We start from the raw sequence: 27200 nt of genomic DNA on the forward strand, positions 1-27200 counted from the left end.
AAGATTTTTCTTCTAACTTTAGAAATTAAAATTTAGCAGTGTATAAACATCTGAATCTTTTATTATTCTTGTCATAATATTAAAGTACTATGCTTTACTAGAGTTGGCTCTTTCAGCTGCCAGAGACTAACACTTGAGTAAAGACTTGATCAAAACTATATCAACAATTGGAAATTTGAACTTCTTGCTTTTAGTCCTCACTAAAGCCTATAGGAAACACTGCCTTCCTATACAAAAGTTGCAGATTATGTTTAACTTTCAGGCTTAGTCTATATTTTTTTAATTAAAGGACATTTCATAGTATAGCTGCATTTAGTATCTTTGACTCTGTTGGGAGAGAGGTTATCAAATATTTCTAATATTACAATGTATTTGGTAGCAATGTCCTTATGTATTTACATAGTTGGCATTTGCTTTTGCCTTGTATTTTGACAGGTTGTTTGTTTCTTAGAAATGAGTTATATCATGTAATTTTGTTTATCTTAAGCATAAATGTTTAGGTGGTTTTCATGGTGGTAATAAAGTGGAAACAGCTTTTCTGAATTGTAGCAGAAGCTGTTCTGCTCACCTGTGACAATCCAAACTTTCAGTGAAGGGACAGCTCAGAAGAGCAGTTTTGTTTCTAATCTAAATCGGACTAAATATCTGTTCCAAATACTGAAAAGCTTGAGAGCTAAAGCCATCATCCTAGGAAATCACGTACAAACTATGTGAACTGTGAAGAAGCATCAGAAGAAAATAGTAGTGGAAAAGGAATGAAAAATGTGGAATGAAGGTGTTAGAAGCTGGGCAATGAGCAATGACTATGTTCAGGTGAAGGTGGGCATCCCAGACAAGGTTGCTGACTTCTAGGGCTTCCTTAAGTCTGGATTTATTTTTGTCCATGCTTCTGTCTGTTGGAGGGGAGTTCAAGGTTCTCGGTGCTGTTGCTGCAAGATGGCTTATGCTCTGTGTTTGAAACCACTTAAAACTTGTGTCTCTGCCTCCTTTCATTTTATTTTTCTGTCCCATTTCCTTGCCTGGCTGTGCTGGTCAGCTAGCAGAGTGTGTTCTTCTTCAGGGTCAGCAATAATTTATTCAAAGTATGTAGAGCAGTAACAGCACCTCATCTCGGAAGAAGCGAGAAGTGCTCTGGCAGGGGCCTGTGGCCGGGAAAGGCGGCATCCCGTGAGCCATCAGGGCTAGAAATCACGGTGTTCACTCACTGAGAACGAGTTTACCAGTTCTTTAATTGATAACAGTAATTACTTTTGTTCCCTACTGTTGCAGTCTATTGCACTTAAACTTGCGGTCATATGTATGGCAAAAGTTGTTTTGATGATCTGCAGAGGTTTCTGAATTTTCAGGTTCTTTCAGGTTTCTGCTGTGGCTTCTGGGGTTGGACTGGTAAGCATATAAAACTAGGCTCCTTTAATTCCTGAGGATATAAAATATAGCCAATAAGATTTAAGTGCTCAGATGGTGGGAGGATTATTTCACTGTTGGGGCTATTATGGAGCAATTCCTATCCGCACTAGTCTTATGGGAAGGGTTGTCACAGAACCTGTACTGATTAGCTTTGCTTGAAGCAAACATAATCCAAATAGCAATGTGACAGTGTGTGCCCTGATGGAGATACTTTACAGATGGATAAAACAGGCTAATAATACTTAATGGCATTCTTTTTGAGGATGGTAACTGTGAGAAGTAAGCTCTTTGAAGATTAAAAGCGTCACATAAATGCTAAGTATTCATGTTACAGAAAATTGGCAAATCCTATTGTAATAACTAAATCTTCTTCTGCTCTCCGCACACAAGATGTTAAACCTTTGATATGCATTATGGTTAGGTCTGATAGAACCAAGAAAAGCTTTATCCTCAGAATGAGCCACTACTGCCAAAAAACAAAGAATAGGTAGGAGGAAAAACATACAGCTGGACTGAATAACTTGATTTTTTTTTTTTTTTAAAATGCCAAAACTATGTTACTGTTATCCTTAAATTCCTGTTACTGGTGTCATGTTAAGACATTAAGTCTTTAGTGAGATGCACTGTGTAATTTGAATGGTGCCATTTTTGATACTCTGGTTATGAAAGGTTCCTTGAGAGTGGATTAATTTTTTCATTAGGGGAGGCAGGATTTTTTTCTGTGTTTTCCCCCAAAATATTCTCAAGTGGGTTCCTTTTTGGCAGGGATGGGTGAGTGTGCAGCTTGTCTTTTTAGTCATAGCTGGTTCATTTATCTCAATTGTATTTTGCAGTTTGTTCTTCCTATTTGGGGTTGTTCCCAAACATGCTTTACGTTCACTTACACATTTTACCTCTTTGAAGCTTTTTAGTAATTGCTTTGGTTCTTGACGACTTCATAACCGCAGCCATTAAGTCACAATAAAGACTAATGAAAAAAGTAATAAAATTTCCATGTATAACTAGAATGAAGATTCCTGGGGGAAATATTGAGCAAGTGATTACAGGGAAGATAATTGTCTGGTTAGAGAATTATATGCCCTGTGAGTTTGGTATTGAACCTGTAAAATTGTCACTTAAAAATCAAAATATTAGAATTATTAAAACCCGAGCTGGAAGTCAGGCAGAGCTTGAGGTAGATAAATTTAGCTTGCTTCCTGAAGGATGATCAAATTGTCCGTTTTATTAAAATTCAGGTTTGGTTATTTTTAGTAAAGAATAAATGCAATGTTATGCTGATGGTTGCAAATTATTGCTCACTTTGTATAGTTGAGATATGCAGGGCTGTTTTTTTGGTTTTTTTGTTGGTTTGGGGTTTGTTGTTTGGTTTTGGTTTGTTTGGGGTTTTTTTAAGGCACTGACATAGCAAGCTGGTTTTCATCCAGTAGTGACACTGGAAATTCAGATTTTGTGTGTGTTTGTAGAGTATTGTGGGCATTTTGATGCTTACAGTTCTGGGGAAGACTACCAGCCCTACTAGATATATTGTAAGATACTTTAGTCAGATGAGCTCAAAGTTTCTTGACCTGTCAACTTTTTATCTGCTCTGTGTTTTTTTTTTTTCCTGCTTCTGCAGTAATTTGTTTCCTGTTTTGATCTTCGGTGCTGTCAATACATTGTGGTCTTATTGTGGTCTTCTGCCTTGATTTGCCTTTTTTTTTTTTTTTTGCTGGTCACCTGTAAATGAGAATAAGTAATTTATTTTCATGTAGCCAAGTGAAATATTTTATGCTTCTGAGACATATTTTACCAGCTTTTTGGTGCTGTTACTGCTACTCATACTAATGGAAGTGATGATCTGCATGTTACTTTTGTGATTCTGGTGTAAATCGAGGTTGCTAAATCACTGATTGTTTTCAGTCACTACTTTCTCTAATAAGATGAAAGGAAAGAAAACAGATAGGCATGTTGTTTCTGTGTCCAGTTTGTTATATATCATGTTAATTGGCTGTCAGTTTATAGTAGACATGGCAGATTAACTCCACCTACCCTCAGTTAAACTATTGGGATTCTGTCCTTTAAACAGATTAAAGCAGCTTCTTAGTAGTAGCTTATAGTACTTTTACGGAGTATCTTAGATCATTTATCAAACACGTGTCTGAGGTAGAGTAGATTTTATATTCTTTTTAGTGTTGAGACAATTAAGACACGGAGAGGTTAAGTGTCTCTTGCCCGAATGTCTCGGGCAGTATTAAGAGTTCAAATGCGGTGCTTTTATCCTTTACAGCAACAGACAACTGCATGCTTTTGAAAGCTGTGTTTTGTATCTCATTCTGTATCACCACAGCATTTTACATAATTGTGCTTGGATTTTGAAGGGGAGGGGAAGAAGCATTGTAAAGGGAGGTATTTTTGGTGGCTGGTGTGACTTTCCTATTAAATACTAAATAGGAATTTAAAATGCATTTGCTGTGCTCACTCTCGTTGCACATGTCATAGGCAAGGTATATAGTAATTATGTTATATAAGCTGTGATAAATCCATTAAGCCTGACTAACCACTTCTTTTAACCTTTAGACAGGCTCCCTTCAAAATGAGTATTTGTTTCTTATAATGCTTAACATTCACGTATGAACTGTTGCATCTTAAGCAGCAGTGCTTGCCCGTAAATTTTGGTGTTGCTTCTCTTCAGTGCATCTGTAAATCTTTAAACTTCTTTGCAACGGCGTTGGAGTGCAGCCATATGCTGAAAGATGGGAAGATAAGTTACTCCGAGGGTTCTTGCTTTAGGTGCAAGTTAGTTAATGGTGCCAAGCAGAGACTGTAGTGCGTGGCAGTTCTTGTGTTCTTGACTTCAATAGTGTTTCTAGTGTTGCATCATTAAAAAACAAAAATTAAGATTTTAACTGCTTTCTTACAGTATTTGAATAAAACATGCCATTGAGGTAATTTGTACAAACCTTAGCTTAGATTCATTAGTCTCTAATGAAGTATGATAGAGTATACAATGTAGGTACTTCAATTAGTAAAGAATTGGCTTTGATGTAACCATTTTCTTCTATCCTTTTTCTCCAAAACAAGAAGTGAACAAGCAAGAGTATCAATATTAAGTGTATTTAGTTATACAGTCATATTTTTATGATGACTTTGAATAAATTTCACTAGCAGTCTTGTTACAGCAGAGTAATTTTTGCTGAGCCAGGTATTTGCTTCCCAGCTTGCTGAGTTTTGCACGGGTGTTTGTTGTATAAAGTTGTCTTGTGCTTTTCAGTACGACCTTTGTCTTGAAGTGGCAGAGGTTGTGCTGTACATTGAACCATACGTTGCTCATAATGCATTTTAAAACTTGCCAGGATAAAGACAAGAAGGTCGGGGTGGGATTGGCGCTAAAGGTTGTGGAAAGAAAAAAGTTTTTAAAATGAATAGAGAATGCGTCTGCAAAACTTGCAGCTGTGAGGGTTGATTTCCTTCAGCTTAGTTTAGTTAAACAGAACTTAAGGTACATCTAAAGATGTTACTTTAATGTTACAGAATGGGTACACTGCTTGAAGAGAAACTCTGATACATAAATTATGGTTTTATGTACCCTATTTGGACTACAATTTTTATAAAAACCAGACTTAAAAATTGAGAGTAGTTGATTGAGCACATATAAGTATTACAGAATTTGAGTACTAGACAGTAAATGCTTCAGATAATGAACCTTGTTTTTACACACCCCTCTTAGTTTTAAGGATGAGGAGGGCAGTAACTTCAACTGTGTTGCCTGCATTTCTTTATCACATGGAACGTTATATCTACTGTCCCCAATGTGGGTATCTAACGGCTTCTACATAGATGTAGCATATGTTTTCTGAGACAGAGTCCCTGCAGCTCCCATTTATATCAGTGGCACAGCTGGCAGGGATCCCCTCTGAAATTCAGGTCAGTTTTTTATATGGGTGGCAAAATAAGGTTTAAGAGTTGGGCATCTAGGCTTGCATAGTTTGAGCTTCAGATACAGTTTTATTCTAAAAGGAAAACTCCGGAGTGACTTGGTGATAAACATGTGGAGTGAAAGCAGTGCAGAGAGGGTAGTTTCCAGCATGGGAATCTTTTGGAAGGCACCACACAAATCATTACCTGCACAGCTGTGAATTTAAAAAGATAGTAGAGCTGTAAATCCATATAAACAGCATTAAGTTTAAGTAACACTATTAAACCAAAAATATCCTCTGCGGTTGGATGAGCTCAAGGTTTGTTACAATTACTGTAAGTTACAGTGACATTTTTAGCTGAGGTTGCATGGTTTCATTTAAACTTTATTAAACAAACTGGAGCTCGAATATTCCCTGGTGAGTTGGATGCAGCGCTACTCTTCTGTTAAACTGTCTCTAACTTTATTGGAAACCATCCAGCTAAGGTAGCGGTGAGGAGGTTTGTATTAGTAAAGTTACCTAGACAGAATGACAGTCTGCGACTCTTCCTTTTGTGGAAAAGACCGGTTGTTTCAGTGGTGGTTTTTGGAAGTAGGCAGAGATATTTTAAGAATTACGATACAGTATCTTCACTACTGAAACTTGTTTTTAGTATTTTGAATTAGAACCTTACGATAAGAAGTTAGCTTCTGTAGTCTTGAGGTGTAAAGAATTAGGCGTGCAGTTCCAACCGTGTTGCTTTCTCTGCAATAATATTGAGGTTGTGCCACCTATTATTAGTAGGAGAGATGTGGTGATGTTTTTTGCTATGTTGACTACCATAAACTCATTTTGGGAACTCTTACGTGTTCTGTTTTTCACTGTCGGGTTATGAATGCAGTGACAGTGTATCCGATAGCGTAGTGTCTGTCCTTGCATGTCTAATGAAAGCTGCTTGTGAATGGCCTTTTCTTAGGTGTTTGTGGAAAGTGTCTCCTGAAAGTGTTTGGTAAGACTGTGCCTTTGGAAAAAGTGAATATACTTAATGAAGGAACTTAAGTCGGTGTAGGAAACAGAGCTGTTAACTACCTTTACGCCTAAAGGTGGGATTAAAAATATCTCCACGGTCTACGATGCTTGCTGCATAGGACTTGTGGAATTGAGAGAAAAAAGGTAGTGTTTGAGTATGTGAGTGTTCTAATTTTTAATATTATTATAGTAATAGCTGTATTGCTTCTAGAAATGTTACTTTCACAATTTGAGACTTAGTTTTTTTTCCTCCCAACATGCCATCGTGTTCTATCTCTATGTTGAATAATTGGTACTTCGGTGTTGGGATTTTGTATTCAAATATTTTATTTGTCTTCCAGGCTCATAGTAAGCATTGATAATATTTTTGATTTATACTCTGCTCATTTCAGTAGTACTTTCATGTGCCTGGATCTAAATGTGTAATGAACTTATTTTTACAAAGCTTTGCAGATGATTTTAAATGGCCAGCATCAGTCATTTTAATGTGTCCTGGGTAAGGAATGGAAGTAATTACCTTTCCTGTAATTCCATGACCAAAATGCAAAAAATAATATTAAGTGGTGTCTAACACTAATAACTTGCTGTTGATACGTAACATGGACAAACAGTATCAACTGATCATCTACTATTAAATTATATATGGACAGTTCTTTCTGAAGGTCCCAGTAGTACTGGTTGACAAGTTGTCTTCCCAACTTTCTCGTCGCCTTCAGTAGGAATCCAGTGACTTCTGTGTTTCATGGTAGGTATGTACATATGGGATTTTCCTGTTCTTGAACACTGCCTGAAGTACACGCTTGGCAGTCGTAGGTGCTCGAGGAAATACCGCTGCCTGCAGTGCTCTTGGGAGTACTGTGTGTTCCCAAGATGTAGTCAGGCGAGGTTTCATCACTCTGCTTGTCGTCTTTGCTCGATACAGTGAGACCTGTTTGCTTACAGTAGAGGCCCCCTCTGTCCTGTGAAACTGCAAACAGCAACTCTCCCAAGGTTGAATTAATTCACCGCTCTTTGTTACATCAGAGTTTAGCACAAGAAGTACTGCTCTGTGCGGTTCTGTCACCAGAGAGGTGGCTGCGCTTCTGTGACTCCTAGAAACATGTAACTTGTTTCATGCACTTAGGGATGTAAGGGGATACATAAAATATCTCTGGAGTACTAACATGGTCTGCAGTTAAGGTTGTCAGATTACAAATTACTTGAATTTCTATTAATACAGGTAAATCTCATAAAGGAATGGCCAGTAAATTTTATGATTATGAAAGTACTTGACTGACTAAAATCACTTTATATTCTAGCCTATTACATATAGTCAGTTCGCATTTACTGGATAAATAAAATTTTCTATTAAAACAGTAATTGGAAGTTTTACATGGCTATGGGTTGTTGTATTTCTTTTAATTAATCCTAGCAAGAAAATAGTGCACAAGTGAAACTCGGTGAGACTGTACTTGTGTTCCTATTGAGAAGTGCTTTTGCAGTCAGCAGGCTGAGCAGTGCCAGGAGCTGGGAGGGAACTAGAGTTGTGTGAAATGGCTCAGCCCAGAACTGGCGGGGGCTGTCGGCGCAGCAGGGGCGCAGCGCTGTGCTGCTGTGCAGCCGAGTTCATATGGAGCTGCCTTCCCTCCTCCCCTCCGTGCTGCCACGCTGGGGAGAAACTTCAAGGAATTGGATCAAGTGACACAAAATCCATAGTTACTAGTGAATGCTGGAAGGAAAAAAAAAAATTCCCCTCGTGATTTTTAATGCACATTATTTGAATTTTCTATGCAGCCAGGAAACTAAACCTGAAAACAAGGATAATGACACAATGCTGTATTAAGTGGCTGTGTGTATTTTGTATGTTTCAACCTTATTTTTTCAGTAAGCAATAATAAGGTTGCTTGAAAGTCCATTATAATATGTGTAAAGCTGTAAGCATCTGGTTAATTAACGCTCTGTTTGTGTATAAACTTTTTTGCCAAATGAGCACAAACCAGATTGGATTAACTGGTGAGGAGTTCAAAAAAATTAACTGGAGGGGAGAAAAAAAGTGTGTGCGTGCGTGCATATAAAAAACCACAACCGGTTTAAAGTATTTTCATCAAAGAACCATTGCTAGATTTTGTCTAGGATCTAGGTTGTTGGCTTTACCTTGCCAAAATAATGAAACCAGTAGCTTCCCCTTTTTTTATGTCCCCTTAGCAATCCCAAGCTTTCACTGATTAAACATGTGGTGGGGAGTTGTTCCCGTTGGCTGAAAATCTGCTGCAGTTACGTTGCGCGCAAGAGGTGCGGAGGAGAGGAGGTGAAGCATCCCTCTGATGTGGAGCACTTCTGTTCATGTCTTGCACGTTTGGAGGAAAAGCTGCGGCGCGAGGAGGATCGGTTTCTTTGTAGAATCTTTGTTTTGCTTCCTGTTTCCGTGATTCAGAAGAGCTGGGGAGTGTGGAGAGTGTCACTTCAGGTTGTAAATATCCTATCTGAGAGTCTGTTTTCAGTTAGGTAGGGAAAATCTTGGAAGAAAACTGTAACTGGTGTGTCTAACAGTGTCTGAGCATTCATTAAAGCATCACGTGTAAAGACACAAGGAAAGAAAATGACTCTATGGACAGATGTTAATATGAAATAGTGAAATTTAATCACCATATAAGGCAGGTAACAGTATTATACCAACATTCTTCTGCCATATAATTAAAGTATGCTTGTTTTATTAAAACAAGATATGTGATGATGATAACTTGAGTATGTCTTTTCCCAAATCCGTGTTAATTGACAGCACCAGTGCTGCGTGGGTCGTGCTTTAGGTTTATTTCTTGGATCCTTTGATTTTCTTTCTGGTCAAAAGTACCCAGAATCTATAGTAAAATTTGAAAAGAAACATAACCCAATTTCTGATTTTACACACAATTGTTAAATGAAGTCAGTCATCTGTTTCAATGGTGACTAGGATTAAAATCAGGGAGGAATGTTTCAATGTTTACTTTTAAGGAGTGATTATTTTTTTTTCTTTTGATGAATGAATTAATTGAAATGTAGAAGTTTTAAAGAGAGTGCTGGATTAAGCTCTCGAGTGTTCTGTTTTATTTTGGCTGACAAAAAGCTTGACAAGCTTTTGGCCATGTCAGTGTTGTTTCTGTCTGGCTTGTTATATCAGGGTAAGGAAAATGCCTTACTATAAATACAGTGAAACAGTGATCATGAACAGCGTCACTTCTTTTGGCTTCGAGATGATAAATAACTCTTTCTGCACTACGTGGTAACTTACGTGTGATCCAGGTCATGGTGTGTTCTTCTCCGCAACTTAATTTTTTGACAAAGGACTTGTTTTGTTCAGCGAGATACTTCACTTCTTAAACACTTTGTTAGGAAGTTGCTTTACACTTGTAAAATCTGAAAGCAGGGACTGCTTTTCAGGAAGCTCATGTGCAAGTATAAACGGGATGTCATCAAACTTTTCACATTTACAGATTGTGAACAAGTTTGAACAGGTTTTAGCTGGCAAGCAGATTTTGACTGTGCAAGAAAATCTTAGGTGAAGAATTTCATTTAGTCTAAAGTTTAACTGTACTATTCCTGTTAAATACATGCTTCACTGTACTGTCTTATGAGCATGTAAGTGGTGATTAAATTTTTTTTTATATACAGAAAAGTAGACTGGTTGCTAGATGAAACTGCTTGCAGCATGCTGCTGGAGCTGCTCTTCATATTCACTGCTGTTGGTTACAGGTCATTTCTCTGGCTTGCACGCAGGGTAAAATTTATCGTAAAGCTACCTTATTTTCCTTTTGTGTGACAATAATGGTGCTTCATTTAGAACAAATTATAATAAGCTACTTTAGTCAGAGAAAACTTAGGCAGTGAACTGTTATAATCATTGATGTTAACTTTAGGCCTACTTTACTTATCTTTTTTTGGTAAGATTAGATTATTAGATCTCATTTTCTAGTAGTCAAGTTTTCCCACTATTTAGGTGAAATCATGCATTGAATTTCTTCTTATCTTTTTATTATAAAGGTAAATGTAAGTTGTATAGGATTTGGAGAGTCCTTAAGCTATTATATTTCGATGACATGTTTATTGACCAAATCTTTTTTTTTCTTCTCTCTTCTCACTCAACACAGTTACAGACATAGAGCTAAAGCGACTGAAAGATGCTTTCAAGAGAACCTGTGGACTCTCCTATTACATGACTCAACAGTGCTTCATCAGGGAGGTTCTTGGTGATGGAGTCCCTCCAAAAGTTGCTGAGGTAATCTGTGAACTTGCTGTTTTTGTGGGGAGGCGTGCACGGTTGATAATGTACACCTATAGATGTGCACACACATATATGCCTATACAGATACACGAGCCAGTTTATTTCCATTTTTCATACAATATCACAATGTACTTTCTCTCTGAAGATAATATTCCAGACTTGGATCGTGGGTTGTCAGTGATGTGTGCTCAGCGGAGCTACTGATCCCAACCCAACTAATAGGTGGTAGACAACTTTGAAGGAAACCTGAATATCCAGATGTAGATTCGGGGAGTAAAAGGTTGGGAAGTTTTAACATTCTACATAGCCATTATAACAGAGGATTTTATTTACTCTGGAGATTTACTTGCTTTGGGGCCTCTGAGATTCCACTGGCGCTTAGTTTCTTTTCTAAAGTGCAGATTAATCTTAACAAGTTGTTAAAAAATAATTTTATATATGATGTTTAAATTAACTGAAAAATAGCCAGAATCAAAATACGGCACATGGATATAAATATTGTGCATATATATGTAAAAAAATAGTAATACCATCCTGCACATGTGCATGCTTAAAAAAATTATTTTCTTTCATAGTGTTACCCTTGTCTTGAGAGAGAAATTAAAATATTGTTGGTAGAGAAGAATAAGATTAGCCAGACCTTTCAAATGATATCTTGCTCCATGTAATTTCTAATCACAGCTTCTATTTCTGGTATCTTCAGTGTTATTGACCTCACAGGCACCGTACGAGTCTTACAGTTTTATTTAGATAATGTGGGTAGTGAAGTGTGCGTGCAAAAGGTTCAACACTATAGTAGAGTGTTACTTTTTTTCACAGCTTAATCTTTTCTCCATTATTTTTTCTGTTTTTCGTAAGTGTTGATAAAGAGGATGATATTACTTGCCTCTAATATAGCTGACAGTTTGATTTTTATGTGGGTATTTGAGCGCTTAACAGGAAAAATTGCAGTGTGTGTTAGCGCTATCAGATCTAAAGAAAGTATATGATCGACCTGTAGCTTAAAGCACGTCTCGAGTATTAATTTCTGTATATGTTGTCTGGTTGCTTTGACTGTTAGTAGCCCATAAGATTAAACAAAAAGATGTATCCTACGCTGTATACGATAGGTTTGAAATAATACAAAATGTTGAGGATTTTACATTATGAGTTAACACGTACTTTTTTATCCCTTTTTATGCCAGTGTTAAGGATTAAATTACTGATTTGGATGAAGTAAACTTTTGGTCACAAATAGAGACTCCAGGTTCTCAAATGTCTGCTGGCTACCTTCTACTTAATTTTTTAAAAATCTGTCCTTAAAGACCCAGTTTTTGGTGATGATTATCTTTTTTAACACTGATCACAGTTATACTGCAGTTCTTGGTTTCCAGTTGGTGAAATAAAATTAATAGAAGAATCATAATTGGTTTTTGATATCATCTCATCAAAACTGGCACATGGACATCTCAAAATTCTAGTACAAATGACTGTGTACTTCTAGCATTCGTATCCAGGCAATGCAGTAGTCATATCTGTGAGCTCCAATACTGAAATTTGGACAAAATTTGGATTCGATTCTGCTCATACTGTAAAGAGATGCTTTGTAATTCCTGGCTTCAGGATGTGGAAAGGCAGGCAAAGTCATTAGGCAGCTTAAAGCCTTATTCTGAGTTTTCAGCCTTTCAGTCATTAAAATTGGTCATTTTGAGCCTCAAATTGCTGGGCTGTCTTCTCTGAGTGTTTTGGGTAATAGTTTTGCATATCTGAGTAGCAATATGCCTTCAGGAATTCATTAAATTAAAAACACAAGAGTTTTACAGCAGGGACCTAAAACAGTGAAGTGAGGCCAGTGGAACTTTGGTCAAACAGTTTGCATGGTTGTCATGCACATGAAACATTTTTTAAATGTTCAGGACAGTAACATTCTGAACTCTAAATGGAGTTGAAGATATTAATTAAATGAAATTAAGAGATGTGCTGTGTCTGCATTCTTTTAACTGCAGGAAAGCTGGTCAGGTCGTGAGATGTATGAACACAGCATTTATTTTTAAATCTAAACAAATAATGCAATTACTGTATGCAGCTGTGGGCATCTTGATAGAAAAAGTCTTGTCCAGAGGAGGTGGAAGGATGGAATGCTGATAATATTTCAAGACAGCATTTTTAGTAGCTTTGTATTTTAGGCTAAGGTGGGGAAGAATGTTGAGAAAGGACCTCTTAACTTCAGCCCATGCAGTCATTTAAATGACTAATTAGATTATACCTTTTATATAGACCTACATATATTATGATTGTGAGACAGTTTATACACAGCATTCTGTGATACTTGCTGAGTCGTTAAGTGTCAGTGCATCTTTTTCTCCAAATGTAGCTAAATGGTTAACAAGCTGCGGTCTAAGTAATGCAAAGAAAAGAGGGATGGTGCTAACAGAAACATGAAGGACACATTTAAGGGGCTGCCAAAAGAACAAGAACGCAGACTTCTCAAGGACTGAGAGAGAAGAGGGGTCATAGGGATAAAATCAGGAAAGAATCCAAGACATTTTATACTCTCTAGAGAAAGTAGCCAAAAGAATGCCTCGAGCATCCTCTCCTCCTCTTCCAGCAGGCTTACTGGAGCATGTGGGCACAGGGCCAGGGATTTGGACCTGAAGGGAACTGTTTGTATAGACTGAGCCATTTTGTTAACAGAAAAGGAACCCTGTTGTTATACTCTTCAGTTATCCATGAAACATAACATGTCAGGCTTAAATTTTGTAAAAAAAAAAATATGACTGTCTACCATATAATTATACTAAATTTTACATTCTGAAATGTAAACTGCTATGGTACTGTCTGGGTGTGGCTATTTTTAAGTAAAGCTGCAACAGTATTAAATAATTTTGGAAAATACAAAATTACATCGTATTTTGATGGTGCATCTTATTAGAAGTTTTCCAAATAGCACGTTAAATGTGAAAAAATGTGGAGCCTCCTTCCTTAGAAATGCAAACTAATCTCTGTTATATATTGTTATATAATCATTCAGTGTTTATAAACCCTTCCCAAAGAATGATTAAGCAGCTAAACTAAAAGGAATGCCAGCTGCCCATGGTCATAACTGCGTATGTTAAATACTAATACATTGGACATTGTCCATAGAATTCCTTTTCTGTGTTTATATCATGAACAGTCAATGTGCTGTGTTGAAATAATATATAAATATTTGGCATTCAACTGATATCATAACTGAAATGTACAGAGTTCAACAGAAGTGAGTGGAAAAACTCAGAAATGGGTATGAATTAGAAATATGCTTTCAGATGGATGAAGAGAGGAGATGGCTTTATTCAAGATAATTTATGAAATAGCTGTTCTTAAAGTAAAAGCACATAAAGGTTAAATTTGAGTGGTGGAGAATAAAGTGTACAGGAAAGATCACATTTTGTTAAAATTTGTGAAAGAAAAACAGTGATTTCTCATTTGTTTATTCATATGTATATTTTTTTGTCTTGGAAGTCCTGTTCATCTGAAATGTAAGAATTCTCTCCTTTTTTGTGCTCTTTGTGGGGTTTTTTGATCCAAATTGTTATAATAAGACTTCAACTACAGTATTCAGCAGAGCTAACTGCGTATTTAAAAAAAAAAAGTAATGATTCCAGTGTAATATAAAGGTAAATTGCTTGCATATGCAGTGTAGCCTTGAAGGCATCTTGTGAAAACAGAATGATTAGACACAGAAAGTGTGGAATTTTAAATCTCTGCCATGACATTGTCCATGAAGCATATACAATCATTGTGTCCAAATAGAGCACAAACTTAGTTTTAATAATTTAGCCCTTCAAGCATTTGTAAATGGATTAAACTTCAGTAATAGAAGGGGATGATCTGGGTACCCTATGGGAAGTGAATGCATTTGGGTAGCACTGTGTCTTACAGTGGAGTGAAACTGCAGGTTCTACATAATGTTTTCTGTAGAATTAGATCCTTCTGTATTATTGGCCTCATTTACAGTTACTTGCTGTCAGATACCTTTTAATAGTTTTAAGTGGATAGCAATGAGAAGTGATAGCTTGATGGGTGGACAAGGAGGGGGTTTACAGAAGGTAACACATACAACATATCGAGGTAGGTGTCTTCAGGGAATCTGTCTGCTTCAGCATTGTGGCTGGTAATAACTGATAGTGGTGAACAAAATTTTAGAACTTTTTACTACCTAGTTGCCTGATACTTCGTTGGAGGTCTAAAACACATTCTGCAAATGAATTCTGCCAGTCTTCTTCCTATTGCTGGAAAGGCAACAGGGGTAGATTTTCCACACCTTGTTATACACAAAGCATAAAGGGCAGCTGCTGTAGGAAATCTAATGTAGCCAGTCTGTCTTGGGTATTTCCTTTTCTTCTTTTTGCTACTATAGCACTGTGTGGCTTAGCCAGATCTAACCAGTGCCCTTGACAGGCCCATGGCTGGTTTTGTTTGGTCACTCCCAGTCCTGGCTTAATTTTTACTTGATATGGAAACCCCACCCGAGAGAGTCCTTCACTCATTCACTCCCTTCTGGTACTGAACCCTTCTCTTCCACCCTTTCCTTGTGCTTGAGGATTCTGGCTGCAGCACTGACTGCTGTTACTGGAGGGGAAAGAGGGGATAGAAAGAGGGCTTTTGGTTCCAGTAACTTTCTTCTTGTTCCATGTAACCTTGTGAACCTCTTGTAGAATCCCGACTCATTTAGGCTGAGGTACTGTCTGAGCTTTGTCATCAGATGTTTCTGAAGCTCCTTTTTTGAGCCCCACACCATTATCCTCGAGAGACTCTCGAGCCAGCCAGCCTCTGCAGATGTGGAAGTCAGCAGGCATGTAATATATTCTTTGGGAGTTTTCAGCTGATTTCTTCTCCCTTTTATTTAATAGGAAAAACTACAGGTTCAAAGTCTCACAGTGGTCCTATTGCACCTATTTACAGAGGTTTTCTGTAGCCGCTGTCAGTTTGTTTCCATCTTTACTCAGAACTGTCTCTGAAAAGTGTCAGATTAGTGTTACTTTGTGATTTACAAGTAATTTATTATGAAACATTATTCTAAGTGATTAAACCACTAAGGAAGCTAAACTTTTTAATTAATAACAAATAGTGGTCAGCAGATGACCTCAAAAGCTGTTCTTTTTAACAACACAGGAAGATTTTATTTTCTCTTGCATCTGTTTCCAGTGCTCACCTATTTGTTTTAAGGTAAATAAATCTTTTGGCAACAAATTTTGTTACATTTTGCTTTATCAGTGTGAAAGGCTCAAATTCTTCTGATGTACTTTGCTGATTTCTTTGCTTACAGCTTGACAGTTGTCAGGTCTTCAGTAAAACAATTTCCTGGTGTATTAGACCTGTGTCAGTGAGATGGTAACTTTTTGGGTTCTTATTTTGGGACACGTGGCACTCGCATTTTGCAAAGGGGTTTCAGCCTGTTGAGAATTGGTTTCCTCCTTATTGCACTTCATTGTGCCGTTGTGCTGACTCCTTTGAAGGGCACAACTGATAATAGGCTGTGCTTGTTTACACAGAATGACCTACGTGGTTATGGTAGCGTAGAAAAGGTCTCTTGTAATATTTGAAATATCATTTATGTAGTTATTTTGTACTAGTTTCACACTCAGCTTAATTCTGGCTACTTACTCTCACTCTGAGGTCACCCACTTCAAACTGGATTAGTGAAACCTGATAACAAAAATGGTTAATTCAAACCCAGGTTGGTTCCCTGATTTCATTCATAGTCCTGCTACATGAATGCTTGTTTTGGTGTAGATGTAGGAAGTGGAGTGTGGGTGGGAGTGAGTTGTTGGGGGCAGGGGAACGGTTAGCACTGGTTTAAACCAGCAATGAAACTACAGTGTTGAGAGGCAGAAGATGGGAAGTACTTAAAAAAAACCAACCAAACAAAAAAATGTAGGCTGTATGTGTCTGCAAAGAGACAGGCAAGATTCTAATCATACTTAAATGTAGCTTTGATTCATTTTTTTAAATCTGGTTTAGAATTATTCCCGTGTTTTTTCAAAGATAAATTTATTATACTGGAGTGTTCACTGGATGCATCTAGTAGGTTTATGACCCTAATTCTGCTATTTGTGGGAGGTCGTCGTGCAGTGGTAGATTCTGTGCTGTACCAACTTCGAGACTTCAGAACTCAAGTCCTAATTAAAATGAGAATTTATACACCCCTGGAGTGATTTTGTTTTATGATGGTTTAAAAGTAGGTTGTTTTGATGTGTTTAAAACTCTAACTTGTTGGGTAGATTCACAGGATGTCACACACTTAAGATAATGTCAGTGACATGCATTTTTTCCAGAACTGCTGATAGTCTAGAAGACAAGTGTCACTCCAGTTGCACATACCATCTCTCACAGTTGTTTTCTAATCATCCGTGAGTGTAAATGTTTCCTGATGGTTACGGTGGAAACTTTAAAAAAATTTAAAAAGTATTTTAATTCTCTAGATTGGTGGATTTTTGTCTGTGGGCCCCAAGGTGTCATGGCGTCTTTGGTAGGCTTGCAAAAAAGGCTAAAATTCATTATGCAAGCATTTGTAGTTTCAAAGAGAAAAAAACCCCAGACCTTAGGAAGTCAAAAAAAGTTAAAAGTGTTGGTTTAGCTGTTTAGAACTGTGTTTGTTTGTAGTTGATATGTTTAAAAACTAACAAAAGATGGGGAGGGATACAGGTATTGCAGTTAAGATCTGTGGGTTTCATCCCACGATTTACTAATGATTTACTCTGCTTTGTGAGTAATACACAAAATAATGAATCTGACCACAATAATTCTGAAGCTCTGCTGACTTCTGAAGTCAGCTGTTGCTATTTGGCTAAATTCTCATATAAAGAATATACTCAAGGCTTTACTGGAGAAAAATGAGAAAGTAGTACCTAACTGGTGTGTACATGTCCTGGTTTTAATATTGTTTATTTAAAATGTAATTCAGATGTAAGTAAAGAAAATACTATTTTAAATGTACAGATCACTTTTCTTTATAGAAGTTGATCTTGGTTCCTTTATCTTTACCTCTGAAAAAGTTAAATTTAAAAAACAAGTTCAGCAAATAATTCTGTGATCCAAACCATGATCAGTGACAAATCACTTTGTTCTGGTCTTTCACAGTAATAGTTCCCCATCAGCTAGGCTTAATGCTTTCTCTTTATGGTTAGACACTCTGTGTGATACCTATAAGAAAATCAAATTCTAAGACATAGACACTGAAATAATTCTTCTATGTAAGAATAATTGATAAGTTCTGACTCTTTTAAATTCTAATACCTAATGCAGATTTCTGTCTTGTGATACCGATGAAGTCCTGGTGCTTGCAGGAATAGATTTGGGGTTACAGGAGGAGTCCCGTGTTTGAAGAGCAGTACAGCATATGTACTTTCATTTGTGCTCTCTAGTATTAGGGGCAAGGTGAAGTAATATATTGCAATAAGCGAGTTGGTAGTTCTCGTTTACTAAAAGTAGTTGCTGTTTGTCCTAAAATGACTGACTGACTGACTTCGTATCTCATATATCAGTGTTGAATCACTGTTAAGATGCTGTTGAGTAAGTTAAGCTGCAGTGTACAGACTTCTCATGTAAAAGGTAAATGCTCCAGCCTTTCCGTTGACTGTGTTGCTCCTGGTGCGTGCTCCGCGGATCTTTGAGTAACTTCTGAACACAAGTCTTGATTCCTAGTGCTTTCTATTGGAAGACAGATTTAAATACTATGGTTAGAGTGGGGTGCTAAACTGGAATGGTCATTCAAGCAACAGTTGCAGTGTTAAGATATTTGAGGTATAGTTGATGGGAAGTGTTGTGTGTGTGTGTGTCACATCTTTTTGAAGCAGTAGTTTTTGATGGCTTGCTGGAAGTGCATCTCCTGTGATTGGGGCAATGAAACACTTGATGCTCCAACAACCTCTTAATGGCTTTGAGACTATCAAAGCCTAGTCTGGAGGAGATTTCATCTTTATTACCTTGATAAAGAAGTCTGGGAAAGTAGCACCAGTGAGCAAGCAAGAAGCTGACTTCATTGGAGGATTCTGATTTTTTTTTTTATATATTGCTGTTCATGAAAAGTACCTGTTTCACTAAATAAAATACCCTGGAAGGGCTATTTTATAGATACTGGAAGATATACAAAAGTGTAACAGAATTAGTATAGAAGGGTGTTTAACTGAATGTGAGGTGACTAGCCTGAAAACCAGATAAGATGGCGTCTCAGTACATGTTGCTTTTAGCTCTGATATCTCTGTTCTCCCAGTTAACTTTTTGGTTAACTTCTCTGTTTTATTCTTCTAGGTTATCTACTGTTCATTTGGAGGAATATCCAAAGGGCTGCACTTCAATAACTTGATAGTCGGATTAGTTCTACTTACAAGAGGCAGAGAGGAAGAGAAAGCAAAATGTAAGTAATGTAACTTAAACAGGAACAACAGGATAGTGAATAGTGAGTGTAAAGTACACTTGTGTAAAGCAAACATCAATTGTGGTATACCAAGTCTGTATTTTTATATTTAATCAGGGCATACATTTGCCAATAAAGACAGTATTTTTCTAGACATTTTTAGCTGTGTATTTTAAAATTCAGTGTATTTTTGTTTTCTATACTCACCAAAATGAAATATTTGATAAGTCGTCATGACTGTAAATGTTAGGATCCTACAGAAGGACTGTTGGCCGCTGTATGTGGGCAGAGGAAGGAGGACGGCATTGATATTTTTCAAAACAAATGAAAGCATCTGCCTACTGACTTCTGTTGTTTTGTCTTCCCTGTTAATTTGACTTGATAGTATTTATTTTCCTTTTGATTAGTGGACAATGGTAAAAGAAAACGGAGATACTTCTTGGCCTAAACCTTACTGAGTTATGCTGAAATTGAATCAGCTTAAGTTTTTAGTCCTTTAGTTGTTGCGCAGCCTTTGGCGTTCTCAGCCAGTTGTAAATTTCACATTTGAAAAATGTAACTAACATAGTTGCTTAAACATATCTCTACTTCCTCAGACATTTTCAGTCTCTTTTCTAATGAATCTGGGAGTTATGTTGTCCGTGAAGAGATGGAGAAGATGCTGCATGTTGTTGATGGGAAAGTCCCAGAGTCACTCAAGAAATGTTTCTCTGAGGTATTTCTTTCATACAGGTTTTATCCTATTGCATTTACGACAAAGTGGAGCATTACATTGGGTGGTTTGTTTTTCTCTGACATGTACATGCTCGTGCATGTATGGTAACAAATTGGCCTTGTTTAAATTGGGTAAAAGCTCATAGTTTTTTATGGTGTAATATTACATTAATTTGTGTTGATGTGAATAGCAGCTTGGTATATAAATGTAGGCATTCTCCATGCTGCTTACTTGCTGTGCTAGTTTGAAAGATATAATTTCCCAAGGGTAATCATGTTATCAAGTAAATTTAAATACTAATATTGCTAGTGGAAATGTATTCATTAGTGTGGACATTTTATTGCAATCAGGGAAGAAATCTAGAACACAGATCTGAAAGGGGAAAGAAAATCTGCATCCTGGATTTAAAAATGCCTGCCAGCAGTGATTGCTTAAAAATAATAGTTTTATAGTATTATTTTTGTCTCGCTCTGCCTGCCAGGAGATACAACATTTATTTATGCTTTAGGTTGAGATACAACATTTATTTATGCTTTAGGTTGAGATACAACATTTATTTATGCTTTAGGTTGTTTGAGAGATGTAATGTTTATGAAGTTTGGTGAAGTCCTCCTCTGAAACAGGCTATTGTTACTTTTAAATATTCACAGGTACTTCTGTGGCACTAGTGATCCTGGTGAATTGTCAGGTTTTTATGCTTTTGGTTGCTTCATTTGTTATCGGAGGACTATAGATCAGCAAAATCCAGTCATCATTGTACATTCCACTGAAAAACTGATTGACTAGAAGCTTTATGTGTGGATATCAGATTACTTACTTACCTTAAATTTTATTGTACTGTGTTGAAGATAACTTTGGTTATGGGCATTGGCTGAGGCAGACTCATTTAATCTGGTGGTGGTATCATGTTGGCTTTGTAGGCAATGATTACATTCTTCATTCTTGGCTGGAATCATAAATCATATGTATACTGCAGTCCAGTTTCTGGAGCTGACCGACTTCAGTATTTCCTATTTATAATTTCCCATCAATATGGTGTGATGAATTACACCCTAGAAGTTAATTGCACGCTGTCCAAGAAATCCAGAAATACTTCATGAAGACTTGCAGGAAGAGAAGTATCAATCTGGCTTCATACCATTTTCCTGTTCAAGAAAATGCAGTATATTGATTTTTCTTTTAAAATGAAAATAGTGTAATAACCCACTCAGCAGGATTTACTGGCCTGTTAATCATACTAGGTCACTGCTGGAGAGTGAGAAAGTTTAATGTTCCTGCTGTGGGCCTTCCTTCCTGCCGTATGGCGGATGAGTTTATGCTTTCAAGGATGATGTTTATAGGTACTTCTATTCTTCAGAATTATTGCATGTACTCATCTAGAAATATAAGCTTTAAAATACATCTGAGCTTTCCTCACTCTTCTGAAATACAGGAAACAAACCCAGTGATACCTGTGCTGCTGTAGTTGCTCAAGTTCCATTATGGTTCAGCTATAACATTTCTTGCTTCAAATGCTTTTTTCCCCCCTGTTGAAAGATTTCCTGTCCCTCTTCTTCCTTGTCCTTCCTCTAATCAGTTGGAACAATGCAGAGTCTTAGTGAAACGTGACAGAGTTCTTGCTGCATTTACAGAAAGCCGAGCAAAAAGTAGAGGGAAAGTAGAGGAACAGGCAGGAAGAAAATGATCTTGTCTCTGATCCAAACTGTTAGAGAAATTAAAAGAAAATAATTGTGGGCTGCTTTTTTCTTCTCTGTTAATTTGGCAGTAGAGGGGTATTTTGCTTAAGCAAGTGGCTCCATAATGGGTTAAATCCTGCAAAGCCCACGTTGTTGAGTTACCCTATTTCTGTCATTCATTCATTCCTCCTACCTTTGTGTTGGCTCAAGTATTTATATGATGCCTTGATGAACTGGATTGGAAAACTGACCTGGCTGAGAAGTAAGCCCTTTTTCTGTAGCTCCTAATTCTGTAGGTTATCTTTCAGCTCGATCTGTTTTGCCACACGACTGCACTAATGTGATTGCGGTCACAAAAGCGAAGGGATGAGGGATCAGAAACAGTGTTGGTAAGAGGAAGGTTAGGACCATGCTGTCAGTCAGCAGCGTGGATATATACAGATTAAACTGCTGATGGAATAGCACTGCAGCATCTTGACTTCCTTGAATTATCACCATGTGGAAGTCTATGACAGTAGCTGGAAGTGTTGGGGTATTTCTGCACGTATTTGTTGGAAGAAAATGTAACACACTTTAGTCTAAGAAAAAGAGGCATAAAAAGAATGAGTACATGGAACCAGAAATAATCCTTTACAATTGGAATATGAAGCAGATGTTTTAGCAGTGATGGTCATCAACCATTTGAGCAACCTGGCAAAGGAAGTAGTGGATTTTCAGTTTTCTGCAGTTGGCAGTCACAGATAGTCCGTGGCCAAATGCAAATTGTTGGATTCTGTAGAGGTGTAATTCAGTGGAGTTTAATGGTCTGTGGTATTAGAGCAGTTAAAATAATCAATGACTTTAAACCTCTTTCACTTTGCAGACCCCTGTTTATTTCCCATGGAGATGAGGATCTCCATATAATGAGTTTGTCTACTGATAATAGGTTTGCTTTTATTTTAGTTAGTTTTGTAGGTCCTGTTGAAATTAGTCTGCTGAGCCCTCTGGTTTCATGGCCACAGCTTGGAAACCATTCAACTAAATGGTTTAAACAGCCTCTCCAGCATTTAAACTGTGAATCTATAGTTTTTATGTATTCCCAAACACGCAGTTCCATAAGACATCCAGTGGGAGAGACTGCATTAGGAGATACTGTGAATGTCATGTTTACATGTGTGCTCCTAAGTGGGTGTTGATCAATAGAGGCAAAAAATTGACATGCTACCGTAGTGATTAATCATACTATTAGTTGTTCACAAATCTAATTTTTCTGTGTTAAGTGTTTGTATACTTGCACAGAACGTTTGTGATTTTATAGCACCTGTTATTTGGCACATAGGAGTTTTTGTCTATCATAATAAATTTAAATTCATAAAAATAACCTCTGTTATTCTGAGTTGTAAGTAACCATTTTTCTTCTAATCCCTTTAACCTGAGGTTCAGAGTAAATTACTTTCCAAAGGCCACATTGAGTAGGTGGTTGAAATGCAGAGAGAGCTGAGGAGTCTAATTTCCCTCCCAGTGCTGTATTTCAGAATGAAATGGAAAAACAGGCATGGATCCAAAGAAAAAATTTATTTTAGTGCTTATTTTTGTAGGAGATTGTCCCAATTCTTGTTCATACAGCTGGATGGTTACTGTTTGCTGGTACTGAGAAAGCAGAGAAAACCAGCTCACACTTTCTTATTTTCCTTGCAGGGTGAAAAGGTAAACTATGAGAAGTTCAGGGTTTGGCTATTGCACAACAAAGATGCTTTCACGTTTTCCCGCTGGCTGCTGTCTGGAGGTGTGTATGTGACACTCACTGATGATAGCGATACCCCCACCTTCTACCAAACCCTGGCTGGAGTCACACACTGTAAGTAAATGATGCTTGTTATTATGCGCATTTTTAAAAACTGTTTCAGAGTTCACAGACATAAACTGTTGCCTTGCTGTAGTTGTTCATTAAATCTCACTCCTCCGATGAGATACGTGCAGCTCTATTCTGTGAGATAAATTTCTTTGTGCTAATTTGTTCTCTGCTTTTTGTGCTGTGACATGGAAAACGTTGTTCTGTACAAGGACACTGTGGGTCATTATTTTTAAGAGATAACCATACTGAGATTACAACACGTCTTATAGTAGAAGTTTGCTACCAAGCAAATTAAAAAAATAAAAAGGAAAATGTCTTCTCTTTGACAAATACATTTATCTAAAGTGACTTGACATTAATACCGGTTTTATATTTGGTCTTTCAGATAGAGTGGATTGTAAAACTATTGAGACAGTTCTGAAAATAATGCTTGTTTCAAAAATAAGTATTACCTCTTAATTTGCTTTCTGCAGTAAAATAAGTAATATTCCTGGCATGTGATGTAGTCAGGGAACTAAATTAGCTAAAGAGAAGCCTCCTCAGGATTTGCATTTAGGAATAATCTCCAAAGAACAAGTGTTTCCTTATGTCTGTATTAATGTAAAAGAAGTAGTGGCTGGTTTTTAAATTAAATGTAAAAACAAAAGGCTGATAGATTACACTTGATGTGCAAGTATAATAGCATACATTTTACAGTAAAGGGACTTTGGTATCCCTAGGAGAAGGGTGTTTGCTATTGCGATGTCAGTGATTTGAGCGATCTGGTTGTGGTTTATGTACTCGCATAGGTTTTCTTTGCTGGTGACAGCATGGCATTTAATCTCTTTAATGGGTGGGTTACTTGAATAAAGCAACAGACAGTTTTTTTTCTCTTGGTTTTAGATATAAAATTCTGTTCTGATCATCTGAAATGAAAATGCATAATAAAATTAGAAGTTTACAGACAAGTAATTTATTTGCATTACATGAGAGACTGCAGTAGACATTGAGGTTACAGAAGACCATTAAATACTGTGAGGTCTGACAGATAAAGTAGAGAAAAGTATGCTAAAAGAAAAAAAAAAAGAAAGTCTCTGAATTTTCTAGACTTCAGCCCTGGGAAGAATCTCTCAAGCTGTATCAAACTGAGATCTGCCATGCCTCCAACTTTGTCAAGTCTCCTTTGCCCTAAGTGTTCAAAGAAGGCTTTACCCCAGGCCCCTGGATGTTACCTCAGAGCTTACTTTGATTTTTTTTTTTTTTTTATGCTTTGAAATTGAAACTTTTTCTGAACAGTTTTTACTATGCTTTTTGCAGTGAATTTATTTATACTGAAACCAAGGTTCATAATTATAAAAGATTTTTTAAGAGCTACTGTTTTAATAGATTTTATTTCATGTTTAATGTTGTTCTCACTTACATATCTACACTTACATCTTTTTAATATACCTGTCACTGTTACCATCTGCAGCCAGGCCCTCAACTGTATTCCCAGCTATTTCAGATGTGCAAAATAAATGATTCAAGAAAGAAATGGTCTTTAGACCATTCTACTTTATCCAACCCTCACCTGTGTTCTTGTATCAAGAAGAAAGCCTTTCTTTCTTCAACTTATCAGCCTAGAGATTTTTTTTCCATTTTAAACAAAGAATTAGAGAAATTAAGACTGAAGTGCTATGATTAAAAACAAAATTAAGGAGACTGGATGAGAAGCATATTAGACAAAAATGAATGGGGACAAAATCTGTTCTGATTCTTGGAAAAAAATTGTTTAGGTGGTTCTGTGTCATATTTGTTTCTACTGTACTAGTTACTTTTTAAATTTCTTTTCATTTTGTAGAAGAGGGTATTCTCATCTTCTCATCTCCAATTCCTCAACCTTTGTCTTAACAGAATCTCAGTTACTTAATCAGTCTCTATCAAATCAAATTGCCTCAAGTACCTCAGTTTGAGCCTTTCTGATTGCAGGGACCTATCAACTAATCACAGTGTCTCTGCTATCATTTCAGCCTTGTGATCCTTTCCCGAGCACGCCTTCTGCAGGAGTGTAGTCTGTTTTCCATTTAATGGCTCTTGTCCCCTCTGACTCCCAGTTACCTCTTTGACATCTTCAACTGTACAGTCTGAAATCTTGCTTAATTGCTCTTACATATAGTGACTCCTTCATGAAGCAACTGTCTTGCTCTCTGTTTAAATTTTCATAGCAGACTCAGTGATCCTACCTCAGCGTAACCATCATCTTTGTTGAAAATGTCAATTCTGAAATCAGCTCACTCTGCCTTGTAGCTGTATCTTATAATTCCTCATATTTTATGGTTAGAAGTTCAAGTAATATTCCCGTATTTGGTTTTAATCTCTCTATGATCCAGTTGGTTTATAATAATTTCATAACACTCCTGTGTATTGTGGCATCTGATACTGTAAACTGAATTACAGAAGGGAGTGTTTAGTCGTCTTTCTTTCCTAGGAAACATGCACGTGTGGTTCTTTCATGTGTGCTAGTTCATATGGCTACGTGTTCCGTTGGAGAAATTACCAGATTTTTTAAAGCCTTGTGAAATATGTTTGCAGAGTTTTGGATCTCTGATGGGTCTTTCAACACAACCTATGCTCTCGGGGAAAAAAATTTAACTTACGAAAGAAAAAATGAATTTCTATTGCTATGTATTGCATCTGACTACTGAGAAGTTCAGTGTTTCCTAGTAGTTGGTGGTGTTCTCTGTTTCTTTACTGACAGCTTAGTTTTATAAGTCAGACTGAGTGTAATGAAGGTAGAACTGAGTGAAAAATTAAGTTTTCCATTGTTAGGATTAGAAAGCTGAAATAAAATATTTGAGAGTGCTTGAAGTGATTATTGAATCTTCAAGTGCATGTCAGATCTGGGGTCAAGCCTTAAATTGTATTCCAGAAAACTATGTAGCTTACATGTATTTTTGAATCAGTAAAACGTTACCAAGTGCATACTGTCCACAAGCTCAGTATACTTAAGCAAATTTGGAAAGCTCCTATGGCAGTTATGTTTGGATCTCTAGAAAAACTTAAATTTTACTGTATTTTTGTTGTTTTCCAGTTAACCTTTGTAATAAGAAAACCAGAAAGTAGTTGTGCTGTGTTATGATGTCTGCAGCCTGGTATCTTTCAAATGACAGATACGGAAATCTGGCAGGAATTTAAGATAGTAGGAAGATGAACTGGTGAACTAACCTGTTGGTGAACTAACCAGCCTCTCCCAGGTCTGGACAAATACTTTCTTTACAGTGTATCCAATGATTCCCTTGTGAGTTGAGACAGTATAGGAATGTCATACAACAGATGCAAAAGTAGGGAAAAATGTAAGTGCTGGAGCACTTGGAAGTAATTGCAGTAAAGTATGAATTCTTGGGGCCTTGCTGGTTTGTTTGTTGTTTTTTTTTTTTTTAAAGTTTGATAATTGCAGTCTAATCAGGTCAATCTAAAGAATAAGAAGTTTAGTCAGAAGTGTTCTTAACACAGCTTGAATGTGTAAAACAGTAAGAGCTGTTATGACAGTTCCTCTTCTCTAAAGGCAGGCTTGTTCTTAATACTTTTACCTAGGAAGTGGTTGCCTTTTGGGAGAGTAAGTAACTGAAATAATACTTAGTAAACCTAGGCAAGCACTGTTAGCACAATACAGTGGAAGAGTGAAAGGTTTTAAAATTTCTTCTATTGTAAAATGAAAACTAATTTGTGAAACTTGCTAGTGCAGTGATGAATTTCTCACCTGGCTGCCGGACTCTGGCTGGGTCACAGCTCGCCCTCTCCTGGCTCAGGCTTCAGACCAAGCCTTACCTCCTCTCATGGTGTGCTTCCCATGAAACATCTTGAATAATATGTCAGAGACATGAAAAATTGCAGTGATAAAAATAGTGAAAGTTATTAACATTGATTTAGAAACAGACAGTGAACATTTTATTGCAAAGCATCGATGACTCCATTTAAATTTGCTTAATGAGCCAAGCTATCAGGGAAACAAAGGCATTCTAATTTTTCATTTGTAAATAACATTTATTTTGGTATGCAGATGACTTTAATTGTATTTCTCAACACATAATT

At 36.9% G+C, this 27200-nt stretch overlaps 1 protein-coding gene across 9 annotated transcripts in view; it reads left to right on the plus strand.

Moving 5' to 3' along the window:
- Positions 1-27200, plus strand: part of USP32 (ubiquitin specific peptidase 32) — a 126171-nt gene that overhangs the window by 12231 nt on the left and 86740 nt on the right. For 8 of the 9 annotated variants that reach the window (XR_012625790.1, XR_012625791.1, XR_012625792.1 and 5 more), the window contains exons 2-5: positions 10415-10542; positions 18820-18925; positions 19522-19640; positions 22994-23153. Coding sequence is in view for 4 of the 9 variants with exons in the window: in XM_074845647.1 (XP_074701748.1) it covers positions 10415-10542; positions 18820-18925; positions 19522-19640; positions 22994-23153 (513 nt within the window). In the remaining 5 variants the exon portion in view is untranslated. Of the gene's footprint in view, positions 1-6438; positions 6456-10414; positions 10543-18819; positions 18926-19521; positions 19641-22993; positions 23154-27200 lie in introns of those variants that run through there. The other variant, XM_074845650.1, reaches the window with a different exon arrangement.

This window comes from Strix aluco, chromosome 19 (assembly GCF_031877795.1).
Source record: "Strix aluco isolate bStrAlu1 chromosome 19, bStrAlu1.hap1, whole genome shotgun sequence".
Lineage (NCBI taxonomy): Eukaryota > Metazoa > Chordata > Aves > Strigiformes > Strigidae > Strix > Strix aluco.